The following is a 14,191-nucleotide window of genomic DNA, read 5'->3' as shown; positions in this document are numbered from 1 at the left end:
ACTTATGTTTAAAAAGTAAAGGAAAATAATATTCTACATGTACCAAAACTTCATAGGTAATTTTTTCAAAATAAAACCTGCCAAATATTACTAAGAAACATGAGATACTAAGAAATATTTCATTAGAAATCAAAATTCATATTTATTTAGTTTATTGTCTGACTTCAGTGATTATTCTGAATTAATTCTGGAGAATTTCTTCAATGCTACTTTTACTATGTCACAAATTGCTAAATTATATTTAAAGAGAGGTTGTAACATATGAGAAACACAAGACAGCCTACTTTTTAGTCTGAGTATACTGTTTCTTCATGAGAATTCCCTAACAAGTTAAAAGCTATTTACAGAATAACTTGGAAATTTGAGTATCACAATGCTATTTTCCAGCAACAAATACACATAATAGAATTATTTGTTTAACCTAGCATTTTTCCCACTTCGGTCGATAACACACACACACACACACTCCCTTTCAAACCATCTTAGCATTTCATATCAGACATAATGAGTACTGGCTGAAGGGAGTATGTGATGAGAACAGAACACTTCCCTGTTTCTACAAGCTGCCTCGCAATGATAACCGAAGCCCTATCCAGTGATTTCCTGAAAAATAGGATATATGACAAAAATATTCCACGAAGCCTCAATCTCAATTGAGGAGTCTTTATGTAGACTCCTACATAAAATTATACAACTGTGAAACAACAGTAAAGTACTTACAACTGTACTTCCAATAATGGTGAAATGCAACCCTATTTCAAAGGTATCAAGATATAAAGGTAAAATGTGCTTGGGAATAATGACTGTAGAATTACAAATATTGCTTTTTATTTGAATCTGCTTGGTTCTAGATTTACATACTAGAATGGTAAAGAATACCCACATTTTTTCAAGATGTAAAGTGTACCCAGACATGCTGCTGTGTGCCTGTAATTGCAGCACTTGGGAGCTGGAAGCAATAGGATAGTATATTAAAAGCCAGCTTAGCTACAGAGTGAACTGAAGTATATGGCCAAGGCCCTTGATTTGACCTCTAGCACTGTCAAGAAACAAATAAATTAACAAATATATTTAAAGTGAAAACACCAGAGGAACCCAATATATCCAACAGTCAAGATTAAGTTACAAATCATAAGAACACAAAATATGGACAGAGGCCACAACAAGTAAACACAGCACGTTTATTTCCCAATTATTTTCATGTGCTGTAATTTTATGTGGCAACATATTAGCTTAACTTCTGATGATCTGACTCCACTCACCTATTGTCTCAACTACTTAGAAGTTTATTTTGAATTCTCTACAAATGTAATAATCATGTCATCCACATATAAACAGATTTCTTTCCTTTTTTCTAATCTTTATAATGGTTTGTTTCATTTTATCACTTTATTGTATTGGTTAGACCCTATGGGGAAAAAAAACTGAAAGAAACAGACTAAATGAAGATCCTGTCATCCCTGATATTGACAGGGAAATATTCATTAGACCTCACCATTGAGTTTAATGTCAGCTCTGCTAGGAGAGGTGGAGGCATTCTTCAACAACGTAGGGAAGTTGCTGCTTTGCAAAGCGCTGAGTATTTCACCAAATATTTTTCTAACAAGGCAGTCATGCAAGGTTTTCCCTTTCCCTCACAATGCGTATGTAGTCAATTAGACATATTCCTAATGTTAAATAATCCTGAATTTCTGGACTAAGTCTTCCCTGCATTTTACATATCCTTGGAAACTGCTAATATTTCCTTTGAAGCATTTGTGCCTACATTTATAATAGATGTTAGCCAGCAATTTTACTTTTTTGTAGTATCCTTAGCCAGGTTTTTGTAGCAATTATAAACCCAGAAGATGAGTTAAAGGGCCCAGTATGTGCTATGATTTTATTATTACCTCCTATGACAAAGACAAAAGTCAATTCTCTAAACTGGTAAGAGGTTATGCTCCATTAATACACTTTCTTCTATTTTCATATTTTCATATTTCTATTTCATGTTTTGCCTACATGTTATTTATATGTACCATGTGCATGCCTAGGGCCAAAGAAGTCAAACAGGAGCACTGACTCCCCTACACCATCTGCACTTAGGATGGCTGTGAACTATCATGTGGGTTCAGGGAAACAAACCTGGGTCCTCTACAGAGCCAACAAATGCTCTTACTGCTGAGCCACCTCTCCAGTTCCTACACCTTTATTTCTTATATAAAAATTACCATCCATAAATACCTACTTTTACTAAGTGTAAAAAAAAGTCTTACTAAGAATGAGAAAAGATTATTCTGTAAAAAAAAAGTTCTATATAGGATTACTACGAAGCTATCTAAAGTTTCATTTTTAAAATAACTAGATCAAACTGAAAGTTAATACAATTTAATAATATTATGAGCTCTATTATAATAATATATCTATTAATAATCTAAATATTTTTCTAAGTACTAATAATTAAATAATAAAAGTTAATACCTCTAACGGGTATTTAAAACAGAAAAGAGAAACTCATTTTAAGTATCTAAAGAGTTATGTATAAGAAAATTAAAATGCTCAATTTTTTTTGATGAAGTATATATTCAGTAAATCAGAATGTTTATTTACAATATTGTTTAAGAGCACATAGGTATGCTTTTTTTTTTTTTTTTTTTTTTTTTTTGGATTTGGTTTTTTCGAGACAGGGTTTCTCGGTATAGCCCTGGCTGTCCTGGAACTCATTGTGTAGACCAGGCTGGCCTCGAACTCAGAAATCTGCCTGCCTCTGCCTCCCAGAGTGCTGGGATTACAGGCGTGCGCCACCACCGCACAGTAGGTATGCATTTTATAACACTGGCCAAATGGAGCACTCTGGAGAGAAGAATAAGATTTAAAGCTTTATTTATAAAGTGTTTTAAAGACTCCAAAAATATTAAGTACTTTTTAAAAATATCACTTAACCAATGTTATACTTTTGTTCTGAAATTATTTTACAAGCATTAGCCATTATCTTCCTAACTTTCTCAGTCTGGATTCCTGGTAACCATCATTTACTCTGCTCCAAAAGTTCAACTTGGTAATCTTCTACATATAAGGAATTAACAACCTTACAGAGAAACATTTTAAACAAATATCAAAGAAAAAGTATTTATAATCTATAATTAATTTTTGCCACAAACCCTAGTTCCCAGAAAGTATAGCTGATATTTTAAATAAGCCAATGTTTCTTGTAATAAAAAAAAAAAAATTCAAAGTCTTGAAACAAGTATGTACTAAAATAAACAAATAAACGGATAAATAAATAACCGACCATTAAAAGGGGGTTAGAAAAGCTTCACATATTTTCTCAATCTCTGGATCTATACTGCCAAAACTATACATCAAACCAAAGTTTAAAATCAAAAGGCTATTAGCATATCTATTTTACAGTCAAGGGAACTTGTTCAATGTCATCTCCAATGGCTAAATGAAAATCTGAAGTCTGTAAATGAAATGTAGCTCAATTTTACCACACAATCTCCTGTTTAAAAGAATTTCAAGCCTGGAGAGATGGCTCAGCGGTTAAGAGCACTGACTGATCATCCGAAGGTTCTGCGTTCCAATCCCAGCAACCACATGGTGGCTCACAATCATCCCTAATGAGATCTGACGCCCTCTTCTGGTGTGTCTGAGGACAGCTACAGTGTACTCACATGTAAGAAATAAATCTTTTAAAAAAAACTTCAAATACAAATATTATGATTATGAAAAGAGTTTTGTGTGTTTATGTATATATGTGGTTTAAAAATACACAGATGTTTTAAGAGATGAACATCCTATGATAAACTTAGTATCTAAAGATGGTATGTTAGCTAGCTAGCTGGACATTTGATTGGTAGGGGAAACGCACTCCAAGAAAAGCACCAAAAGAAGCTAGAGCTAGACAGAGAGGGTAACACAGACAGAGGGACAAAGAGCGCGCTAAAAGAAAGAGGAGAACAAGACAAACACAAGACAATACGCAAAAAGGCAGACTGACTCCTCAGGATAGAAAAAAATGCATTGCACAGTAAAAGCAACAGAAGAGCAACCACTGCTGGAGTGGGGGGAATGTGGACTGTGAACTAAGCAAAGTAATTGCAACCAATAAATTCAAACTTTTAAACATTAAAATAGCACCGACAGAATGGCAACAAAATAAAACTTACAGAGGAGAATGACAAGACACCAGCTAAGTCACCAAAAAGCCAGAGAACTGAAGGCAGTAGAAGAAAAGTGGTAGACTGTGAATGCGTGTACAACACTGTTACAGCTTCAAGACTACTCTACTTAGACAATCACACCTAGTGGTGAGGTCTAGAAATTAAAACTAACTTCTATATGGAAAATAACTCATTTTTGACACTAATATGCCCAAGAGGAAAGTTTGATACAGACTGAATTTTGAATTTCCATCAAGGCCAAAGTTTAACAAAGTAAATGATACAAACAGTACTCAGCTTGCAGCCTGATTCGCTTCTAACAGGAATCCCTGCCATTTAGAGTCTAGAAAGAACAGGGACTAGAAACCGGAGATACACAAATCTTTTGTGTTCTGCTAATATTCTATAGTTTCATATAATTAAAATGAAAAAAAAAATGTTACCAGGGTAGTCCCATGCACCTAGCATGAACACAGCATACATCTATTCAGAAGATCACAAACTGCCTTAACAATCTTTATTCACATTATTTAAAAAAGAAGGAAGTGTTGTAAAGCCTCATATGAAGAACTCTCAGCAAAAATGTAAACTGCCGATAATAAAATAACTTAGATCATTCTTCCCATTTACAGACTATATAAGTAAATAAAGCAAAATAAACACTACCATCTACCCATCTACCAGTAAGTAAAAAGAAGCAGAAAGGTTAAGTGCACTGCCCAATTATCATGCAGTTAGTAACAAAGAGCTAGAGACCATATTCATATAACATTCCTAGCGCATAATCCTTCCTATTAGACTAGCAGAGTTTTCGATCGAAAACGCACAATGTCTATAAAGAAAATAAATGTAATTTAAAAAAAAAAAGACTGAAGCACACAGAAATAGAGAAGCAAGTATTAAAATGTTGATGCAAAAAACGGGAGCTAGGCTAGGATTTTTTCTTTTTCAGCAAACAGGTAGGAGTAAGGAGCTACCAATATTATTAAGAAGCAGAAGTTTGGAGCTATGAGAAAAATTAAAAAAAAAAAAAAATGAAGATGCCACCTGGAAAACATTTATAAAGCCAAGACAAACACATCATGCTATTCTTACCTTTTCAGTTGCTGAAACAGATGGCTTTGATACAAAACCCAACCTGTCCTTCACAGATAACTTAGTTACATTCTAAAAAAATTAAAATGGACATATTCAGTGTTTCCCCAAACATATATTAAGTCTGTTGGGACTTTGAACATCCTGATTCTACTAATGTATACTGAGTTTGAGCACAGCAATACTAGCCATAGAAACCTGGCCTTTAAAAAAAAAATGGGAGAGAGAAACAAGGAGAAGGAAGACAAGGGGGAACAGAGAGGATAAGGAGGAAATACATGTGGAAACACAGAAAGTCTTTAATATTAACTACAAAAATTAAAATATAAAATCTGTCCTCAAGTAGGTTCTTAAAGTCTCTTGCTATAATTTTATAAAACAAGTAAAAACTGCACACTTTAAAATAAACTTGAACATTTAAAATATAAGACTGTTTCATAAGGTGAAAAATAAGTACTATTCATTCCTAAAATACGTTTATAAGTAAATACATTGTAATTAGTGATTATTTAGATAAGATAATTTAAAAATAAACGGTCCATCGATTTGTATTCTGAGCCTTCATACAAAATCTCACCCTCTTATTCCACGCAGTCAGGAATTAATGACCTAAAAAGCTAACATGGCATCCTTTACCTAAGTAGGTTACTACACTCTAACCCAATTTTGCACAGCATACCTTGAAATGTCTAGAAAAAGGAAAGCTAAATTTTTGAGACTGAGCGTATAGAAACAAGAAACTCCCAATCAAGTATGGAAGTGGGAAGAAACCCATGGAGAGAAAGCGCCCAGTCCACAGGAAGGAACAGAGGAGTAAGCAGGCCAGGGAGTACTTAAATCAATAGATCATCCATCAAGCTCAGATAACCTGATGGCTTAAGTCTTCCCTTCTCAAAAGGTCTCTGTTCCCTCTACTGCATAATTATCAGGAGATAGAACTCTAAGTAAAAAGATAACAGAAAAAAAATAAAATTTAGTGTACTGAACTCCACTCTCAGGCAAATTTGTTTAAATACATCTCCACAAAGTAAAAGGAGGTCTTTCTCACAAACATTAACTAGGAAAATGAATTTAAGATAAAAAAAAGACAGTGTTATAAAAAAATTTATAGGTAGAGTCAAAAACATAAATACCATTATTTCTGTGTAGAACATTCAACAGTAACTATAATTCTAGTTACCAAGGAAAATTAACTGATGGAGAACCTATCTGACCGCTGCTGCTAAGAGCTGCCGTTTACCTGGGGAAGTTCTGAAGTAGCGCTCTGGGCTTCTGCGGGCTCAGCAGTACCTGAAGGTACAGGACCCAGCCGCTCTTTGACTGACTGCTTCACAACAGGTAAAATGGGCTGCTGGACTAATGGCTGTATTACCTCAAAACAAAATTAAAAATTAAAGAAAGTTTAAAATGCAATTTATAATCAAACTCAGGTGTTTCAGTTTTTCAATGTATTAATTTTCTTTGTAAGAAATGAATTATAAAGCCTAAAAAAAATTAAATGCATCATTGTTTAACAATCAAAAACCAGACTACTCTATAATACCTTTCAAAAACAGCTAGTGTTTGCTCTAGGGAGCAAAGTAGAAAGAAGGAAGGGGAGGAAAAAGAATGTCTGAGGACTAATTAGTGATGGACTTATACAATACGGAGCCAACACTTAATGAGTCATTACTTCTCAGTAACTATTGTTCTAGATATTTTACACATATAATTCCCTAAACTAAGATTAACCTCACAAGCTAATAAAAGAATAGTTAAGAGAAGTAACTTTCTCTAGCCTCTATGATTAACTATAGGTAAAGCAAGTGTCACATGACTCAAAAAGGCTGTTTTAATTCTGGTAAAGGACCCTAAGAAACATCAGACTTCACATAAATTTCTCTTACCTTTGGCGAAGTAGTTTGTAACTGTTGAGTAGTTCCTTCTCTGTGCCAATAAACCTTAATAAAGCGATTATTTAATACTGCTTCTGTACTTGAGATTGCTTTCTTTGCTTCTTCATAAGTTGCGAATTGGATAAGGGCACCTTCAGGATCACCATTATAGGCAACCTAAGAATTAACATATTGAGAACACTTTACTGCATAGCTTTTACATTTGATTTCTTAAGATCTCAAGATTTTAGTCCTTCGAGTAAGATCTTATCATCAAGCTCCTTACCGGTTTGTTATTTGTACAACATGCTAATCTTGTCATTCTCACAGTATTTCCAAAGAGCCTAAGAAAGTTCGTTTTTTTGACTGCTTATTTGCTTCCTTGTTTAATGAAATAAGGGAGAAGTTTATTCTGAAGCCAGATCTGAGTAACCATGGCCTGAAAACTTAGTTAGGTTTCAATGTAGAAGCAGTTTCTTGACAATTTTTTTTTTTACTTTTACAGAAGAAACACAGGTCAAAGCATGGTATCTATGCCTGCAGTGTTAGTTAAGTAGTGTGACTTTTTTAAGAAATGATCTCAGAGAAAGGAAACTCAATTAAGAAAACATCTCCATAAGATCTGGCTGTGCACAAGCCTATGGGGCATTTTCTTAAGTAGTGGTTGACAGGAAAGGGCCCCCGCCCACTGTGGGTGGTCCCATGGCTGGGCTGGTGGCCCTAAGTTCTATAAGAAATCAGGCTGAGCAAGCCTTGAGGAGCAAGCCCACAAGCAGTACCCCTTTATAGCCTCTGCATCAGCTCCTGCTTCCAGGTTCCTGCTCTGCTTAAGTTCCTGTCCTGACTTCCTTTGATGATGAAACCATTTCCTCATGAAGTAGCTCTGGTCATGGTATTTTATCACAACAACAACAATCCTAAATAAGATACAAGTTCTCAAGGATCCCTGAGCTCTCATGAGAGAAAACTGTTTAGGTGGCCGTCTGACCACTGAATTCATCTGACCCACAAGAACTATTTAATCAGAAGCCAAACAAACAGCATCACTTCACTGTTAGTATCTCTGTTAGTATCTCATTATAGTAACAGATACGATGTCAATACAATTTCCAACTTCCCAATCTTAAAATTTGAACAAATTTTCTATAAATGTTCTTCAAATAATTACTGAAAATATTCCACAGCTTACCTGCAAGTTAACCAATGTTCCAAATCGACTAAAATGTTCATTGAGTTTGCTGATATTATTTAATTCTGGAGGAACTTTCCTAAGTTCAAGTTTAGTATTTTCATTTCCAAATTGAACCTTCTTCTGGAAACCCGGGCTGTTTGTCCTATTAAAATTTGGTCTGTAAGCAAAACACCAAATTGATCAATATATTTATAAAACTGATCCCAACTACTACAAAGGAATAACGTTTTACCTGTAAAATGGATGCCCTTAATTTAATCAATTTCTCCCCAAAACTGAAAGTACTAGTCAATGAAAAATGTAAAGTTTTCCTTCAAACAACAGTTTCCAAATTAGTAGTGTTAGTATCTTTTATGGAAGTCACCTGAGAAGGTTCATTAGATCCCTTTTTATTTTCATCAAAAAAAAAAAAAAATGGTACTACTATCTGCATTTAGCAAAAATATAAATCTTGTTCTATTCAAACAGTTTACTAAAAACTGATTCTATAAATCACTTTACTGAAAGGTATTTCATTTTAAGATTCGTTAATTTTATTTATTAATATAAAGATAACACCTGAACCTGTTATCAGTTTTGGGATTCTTTTTTGTTTGCTTTTTTTGTTTCTGTTTTTTCAAGACAGGAGTTCTCTGTATAGCCCTAGCTATGTAGAACTTACTATGAAGATCAGGTTGGCCTTGAACTCAGTGAGCTACCTGCCTCTGCCTCCCCAGGGCTGGGAATTAAAGGTGTGAGCCACCACCACCCACCAGAGAAATAAAATTGGAAATACAAGTAATACTTTTGCTACATGAAAAAAATAATACCTGTGATCCAATGAATTCACCCTTTTCCTTTTCCTTGAAATCACAAATTTAATCACAACACCAGATATAGAAACTACTCTTTCTAAACTACTTACTCAGTGTAACCCTAGCTTCCCTTCATACATGAAAACAAGTAACAAAAGCGTCCACACAAATCGTCTACATCCTTACTCCTAAGGATGCAGGGCTCATAACTCTCCTGTATGCACTCCCACTCAGTAACACATCTAACATGTACAAAGGGTTGTTTCTTTTAGAGGTGGAAGTGGAAAGAGGAAAAATTGTGTCCTCCATCACACTACTTTTTTTTTTGTTGTTTTTTGGATTTGGTTTTTTCGAGACAGGGTTTCTCTGTATAGCCCTGGTTGTCCTGGAACTCACTCTGTAGAACAGGCTGGCCTCGAACTCAGAAATCCGCCTGCCTCTGCCTCCCAGAGTGCTGGGATTACAGGCGTGCGCCACCATCACCCGGCTCCATCACACTACTTTAAGAAAACACCTTAGTAGTGCCAAAACAAACTTATAAATTTAAAAACAAAAAAAAAAAAAAACAAAAACAAAAAACAAAAAAACCAAGTTGTAACTAAGAACAGTCTATGGATCAGCATAACTTTTTTTAAGAGAAGAGATTACATAGTCTCTAATCTAATAATATAGCAATAATCAATGTACAACAAAATTCTTCAACAAGTAAGTCCCTGTCAACTTACTTATCAAACCAGGTCTTCTTTGTAGAAACTCCAGGTTCCCCAGGCCCAATACTTCTTTTCCTTGACTCTGAGTCCACTACTATCCTCATACTGCTTTTATTAGGAGGTTTTTCTGTATCAAAAGAAAAGAAAGTATACATTAATGTTTTGTGTTTATCTCAGCTTCTTCTTTAAATTCCTATGAAAATATCTAGGTTTTCTATCAAAATAAATATATCTTATAGGCAAAAGAACTAAATAAATAGTCAAATACAGTAGTCCAGGGGAATTTTAGCCTTTTTCAGATGCATTTTTTTAAATTTCATACTTAATTCTAAGACTCAATAAATTTCTTATGCCAAATTAATGTGTGCTAATGTAGCTACTTCTTTAATGGTAAAATCTATGCCATTTCCTACAGTCTGCCATCACTCTCACCACAAACAAAAGTACATAAATAAGTTAACTTAAGACTATCAAACTAACACTGCAAATTAGCAAATTGTAAAAGTACTGCTTAAACAGCAAAATATTAACATAATTGAAACACATTTTAAAAGAAATATTCAAGATTGAAATGTAGTGTCAAAGAATTATAAAGATCTACATCTTGGTATTTTACATGCACTCTGCTAAAACAACCCTAGGACAAGCTTGTTCTTACTTTTTATGTAACCTGTTGTCTTAACTAGGCTTCTATTTCCAGATTTCTCTGGCTACCTATTTAAACATAAAGACAAAGGCTCTGATCTATGTCTTCTTCTATTTTCCTGGTCTCCTGTGACACTGGAACATCCCAGCAACCCTTAATATTACAGCTCACATTACTCCCGTATTTACAAAGGAAACCTCAGAAAGTTTGTTTCTCCTTTCCCTACTCCATTTTCTCTCTACATATAACACACCTAGTCCCTACGAGATACCTACTTTTGATTTATCACACCCCACTCATCCATTCATTGTCTGAAAACTGGCAGCTGCCCCCATTACATTTAATTGGGTCATGGGGGGAAAATAAGTAATTGCGGAAACTTATTTGATATTTAAACCTGTGACTATTCAGGGATGTCTATTTAAGTGCATGTATACTTTGCCTGCATATGTATGTATCACATATATGTCTGGTGCCTGCAGGAGGTATCAAATGTGAGCTACCATGTGGCTGCTGGGTTTGGAGTCAACCTGTCTTCTGCAAGAGCTTTATGTGCTTTTAACATCTTAGTTACCTGTCCAGTCTCATGTCTCAGTTTCTAACTGGCCTCCAAGAGACATTTGGTGGTATTTATTACTTATCCTCTATCCAATACCAGCTCTGGATTTTCAGGAATCCCTTTCCCTTGGAGATCTTTGGCTTCAGTCAGGTGGCTCCCTCATCTCACTCCCTAACCCTCATGTCCTTCTTTTCTCTACTCTCATCTTTCACAGTGCTTCTCAAGAGTCTGCAGAGTATAGGTATGGGGGTGTTTAACAGAGATGAACAAGAAAAGCTCTCCGTGCCTGTGTTAGTCAACCATGCGGGACGCAGCGTGGCTCACTCGATCACTCTTCAAGGCTTCTCTGAGTTGGCCGACCCCATCATTGACCTCATCTATGAACTACTAGAATGCATAAAGAGCAAATCCTGCACAACCAAAACAGCAGGATCTCCATGACATAGAGCAACAACAGGCTATCAGAGAGGAGTCCTGGTGAGGATCCAGTATTCATAGTATAACAGGAGCCAGAGGCCTCAAATTAACTCACTGCAATGAACATTTAGAAGTAAAGATGTGTGTGTCCCACAAAAGGTATACTGTGGGACACAATGTAACTCACTACTACTTCCATGAGGAAAATGGGCTTTTTTCTTGTTATTTTTATTTTTTTATTTTATTTTGGGGGGAAGGTTGCAATGGCAAGAGCAAATATGAAGAGATGGGGAGATGAGTGGGATTGAGATGCATGGTGTGAAATTCACAAAAAAATTATAAGTTAAAAAAAAATAAGACTTGTGAGGTCAAAAAAAGTATTTATTAGAATTCCATAGTCTAAATGGAAAGGCTCTAAAATGCTTTTATTTAATGACTGCCCCATACTAAGATTTAACATATGAAGCATTAAAAGTCTAATTACAAAAAAAATCCCATGAGAAACTAATGTCTAGTTCAGGCTACCAGAAATGTATAATCATATAAACTACACTGTAGCTTTTTATGTGTCTGTCATAATCTAGAACCTAAGGAAAGCACTGATAAGAACACGCAGGGAGGAAAAGAAGACTGAAGAGAGACCTGGCATTCACCATTTAAGTGGGTTCCTAAATCAGCTCATAAATTAAAAGCAAAGTTATTAGGTGAAATGTATGCCTAAAGTATCACACAAAATATACACAATGTATCTAAATAGTATTAAAAAGGCATTCATATTTCTAAGTGCATATTCCTAAGTCTATGTTTATCTCTCTATAGGAAGCACTTCTTGCAACATTTACAAAGAGCTAAAATTACCATAATGCAAGTGAGTAAGTGGTAAAATTTACATACAAAGGAAGTGATCTCTCTTCCTTCTGTCAATCATTACTAGAAATCAGCCTGGCACTGGACTGGGTTTAGAAATATTATTACACAGTAGCAGAATTCATTTATGCCAATCCAAGAAAGCAAAGCATGAGTGAAGTAAGTTACCAGTAAAAGCAGGGAATGCTGATAAGACATTTTAAAAAAAATTGGGGTGAACAGGTATCTCAGCTATTAAAAGGGGCTACTACTCTTGTTACCACAGTTCGGAGCCCAGTACACATCAGGCAGCTCATAACCTTCCATTAACTCTAGCACCAGAGGAACTAATAGCCTCTGGTTAACTGCTTGGACACCGGCACTCACACACACACACTTACCCACACACAGAAATACTTAATTAAAAGTAAGCATTTTAGCCAGGCGGTGGTGGCGCACACCTATAATCCCAGCACTCTGGGAGGCAGAGGCAAGCGGATTTCTGAGTTCAAGGCCAGCCTGGTCTACAGAGTGAGTTCCAGGACAGCCAGGGCTATACAGAGAAACCCTGTCTCGAAAAAACCAAATCCAAAAAAAAAAGAATGTTATCATTGCTCTCATCAGCGGTTCTCAATCTTCCTGATTCGGTGTCCCTTTAATACACTTCCCCATGTTGTGGTGATCCCTAACCATTTAAAATTATTTTGTTGTTACCACCTAACTATAGGGGTTTTTTTACTGTTATAAATTGTAAATATTTTTGAAGATAGGGGTTTGCCACATGGTCATGGTCCACAGGTTGATTACCAGTTTTAAGTAACTAGTAAGGTCACAAATAAAACGTTAGAAACATTATCTAAGAAACACATAATATCAGAGAATCTCATAAATATGGTAGTCATGACAGCCTAAATAAGTGAACAAGACCATCATCCTTTCTTAATGTTTTCCTCCTTTTTCTGTTGGTTTGTTTTTTTTGGTTTTTTTTTTTTGTTGTTGTTGTTGTTGTTTTTTGTATTGGATTGGTTTCTTTGTTTGGTTGGTTATTTTAATTGAGATCAACTCAGGGCTCTGTGCATGATGAGCAGACATTGCACTTCTAAACTACACCCCCTCCTGCTTTTGTGAAAATAAGAAAAGATTGATCCTAATACCTCTGGGTGGTAAATCCATGTCCCCTGACGTCAGTCCTATCAAGTTAGGTCTTTGTGCGTGGACTCTGTGTCTGTACATAGGTCTGGAAGTGCTTGTTATGCTTGGGGCTTCGGGATTGTAGCCATCTGTATCATAGGTATCTGGTAACACAAAAACTGTAATTAAACAACAATTATAAAAAACCATTTGGTGACTCTTAAACACTGATAATAGAAAAAGTAAGCAACATAATATTAATAAACATACAACTAATGTGTTTAAAATATATAGTAGTTCTATAAAAACAAACAAACAAAAAACAAAACCAATAGAAGTCTTCCAAAATATCCTCGTAATTGGGTGATTTAGTATTAATTCATCAAGTCCACCTTTCACTGTGTAATTTTAGTGAGAAATTTTGTCCCTTATTTTTAACTCACTATGTATTTTTAAAGTTTGCTCTAAAACTGCATTATGAACTTTAGGGGCCGCCAAAACTGCACCTGTGGTAAAAAGAGAGGGTGGAGCAGGAGGAGGCTGGTGAAGAATGCCAGTTGTCACTACAGTGGGAACAGAGCTGGTCGCAGAGTTGGGGGGTGCGTCCATGCCAGATGGCTGCAAAGGAGGAAGTGGAGGAGGTGGTCCTGTCAAAACCAAAGAATAAGAAACATCATCTGAAAGCAAACAAACACAATAAATTATTATACATTCAAACCTGATATTTTTTTTAAAAAGCTAAAATGTTTTCTACAAAGAGCAAGCTCTTAACAAGTAAGTTAGCT

The 14,191-nt window shown here is 35.3% G+C and overlaps 1 protein-coding gene across 10 annotated transcripts in view; it reads right to left on the bottom strand.

Moving 5' to 3' along the window:
* Window positions 1-14,191, bottom strand: part of Rbm26 (RNA binding motif protein 26) — a 68,544-nt gene that overhangs the window by 27,534 nt on the left and 26,819 nt on the right. For 3 of the 10 annotated variants that reach the window (XM_052190732.1, XM_052190727.1, XM_052190728.1), the window contains exons 8-14: window positions 13,913-14,083; window positions 13,430-13,585; window positions 9,823-9,934; window positions 8,301-8,460; window positions 7,124-7,288; window positions 6,478-6,609; window positions 5,238-5,309 (exon numbers count right to left, since the gene is read on the bottom strand). In XM_052190732.1, coding sequence (XP_052046692.1) covers window positions 5,238-5,309; window positions 6,478-6,609; window positions 7,124-7,288; window positions 8,301-8,460; window positions 9,823-9,934; window positions 13,430-13,585; window positions 13,913-14,083 — 968 coding nt within the window. The remainder of the gene's footprint in view (window positions 1-5,237; window positions 5,310-6,477; window positions 6,610-7,123; window positions 7,289-8,300; window positions 8,461-9,822; window positions 9,935-13,429; window positions 13,586-13,912; window positions 14,084-14,191) is intronic. The other 7 variants (XM_052190734.1, XM_052190729.1, XM_052190730.1 and 4 more) reach the window with 6 other exon arrangements.

Source organism: Apodemus sylvaticus, chromosome 8 (genome assembly GCF_947179515.1).
Source record: "Apodemus sylvaticus chromosome 8, mApoSyl1.1, whole genome shotgun sequence".
NCBI lineage: Eukaryota > Metazoa > Chordata > Mammalia > Rodentia > Muridae > Apodemus > Apodemus sylvaticus.
This window is presented reverse-complemented; position numbering and strand designations above follow the sequence as displayed.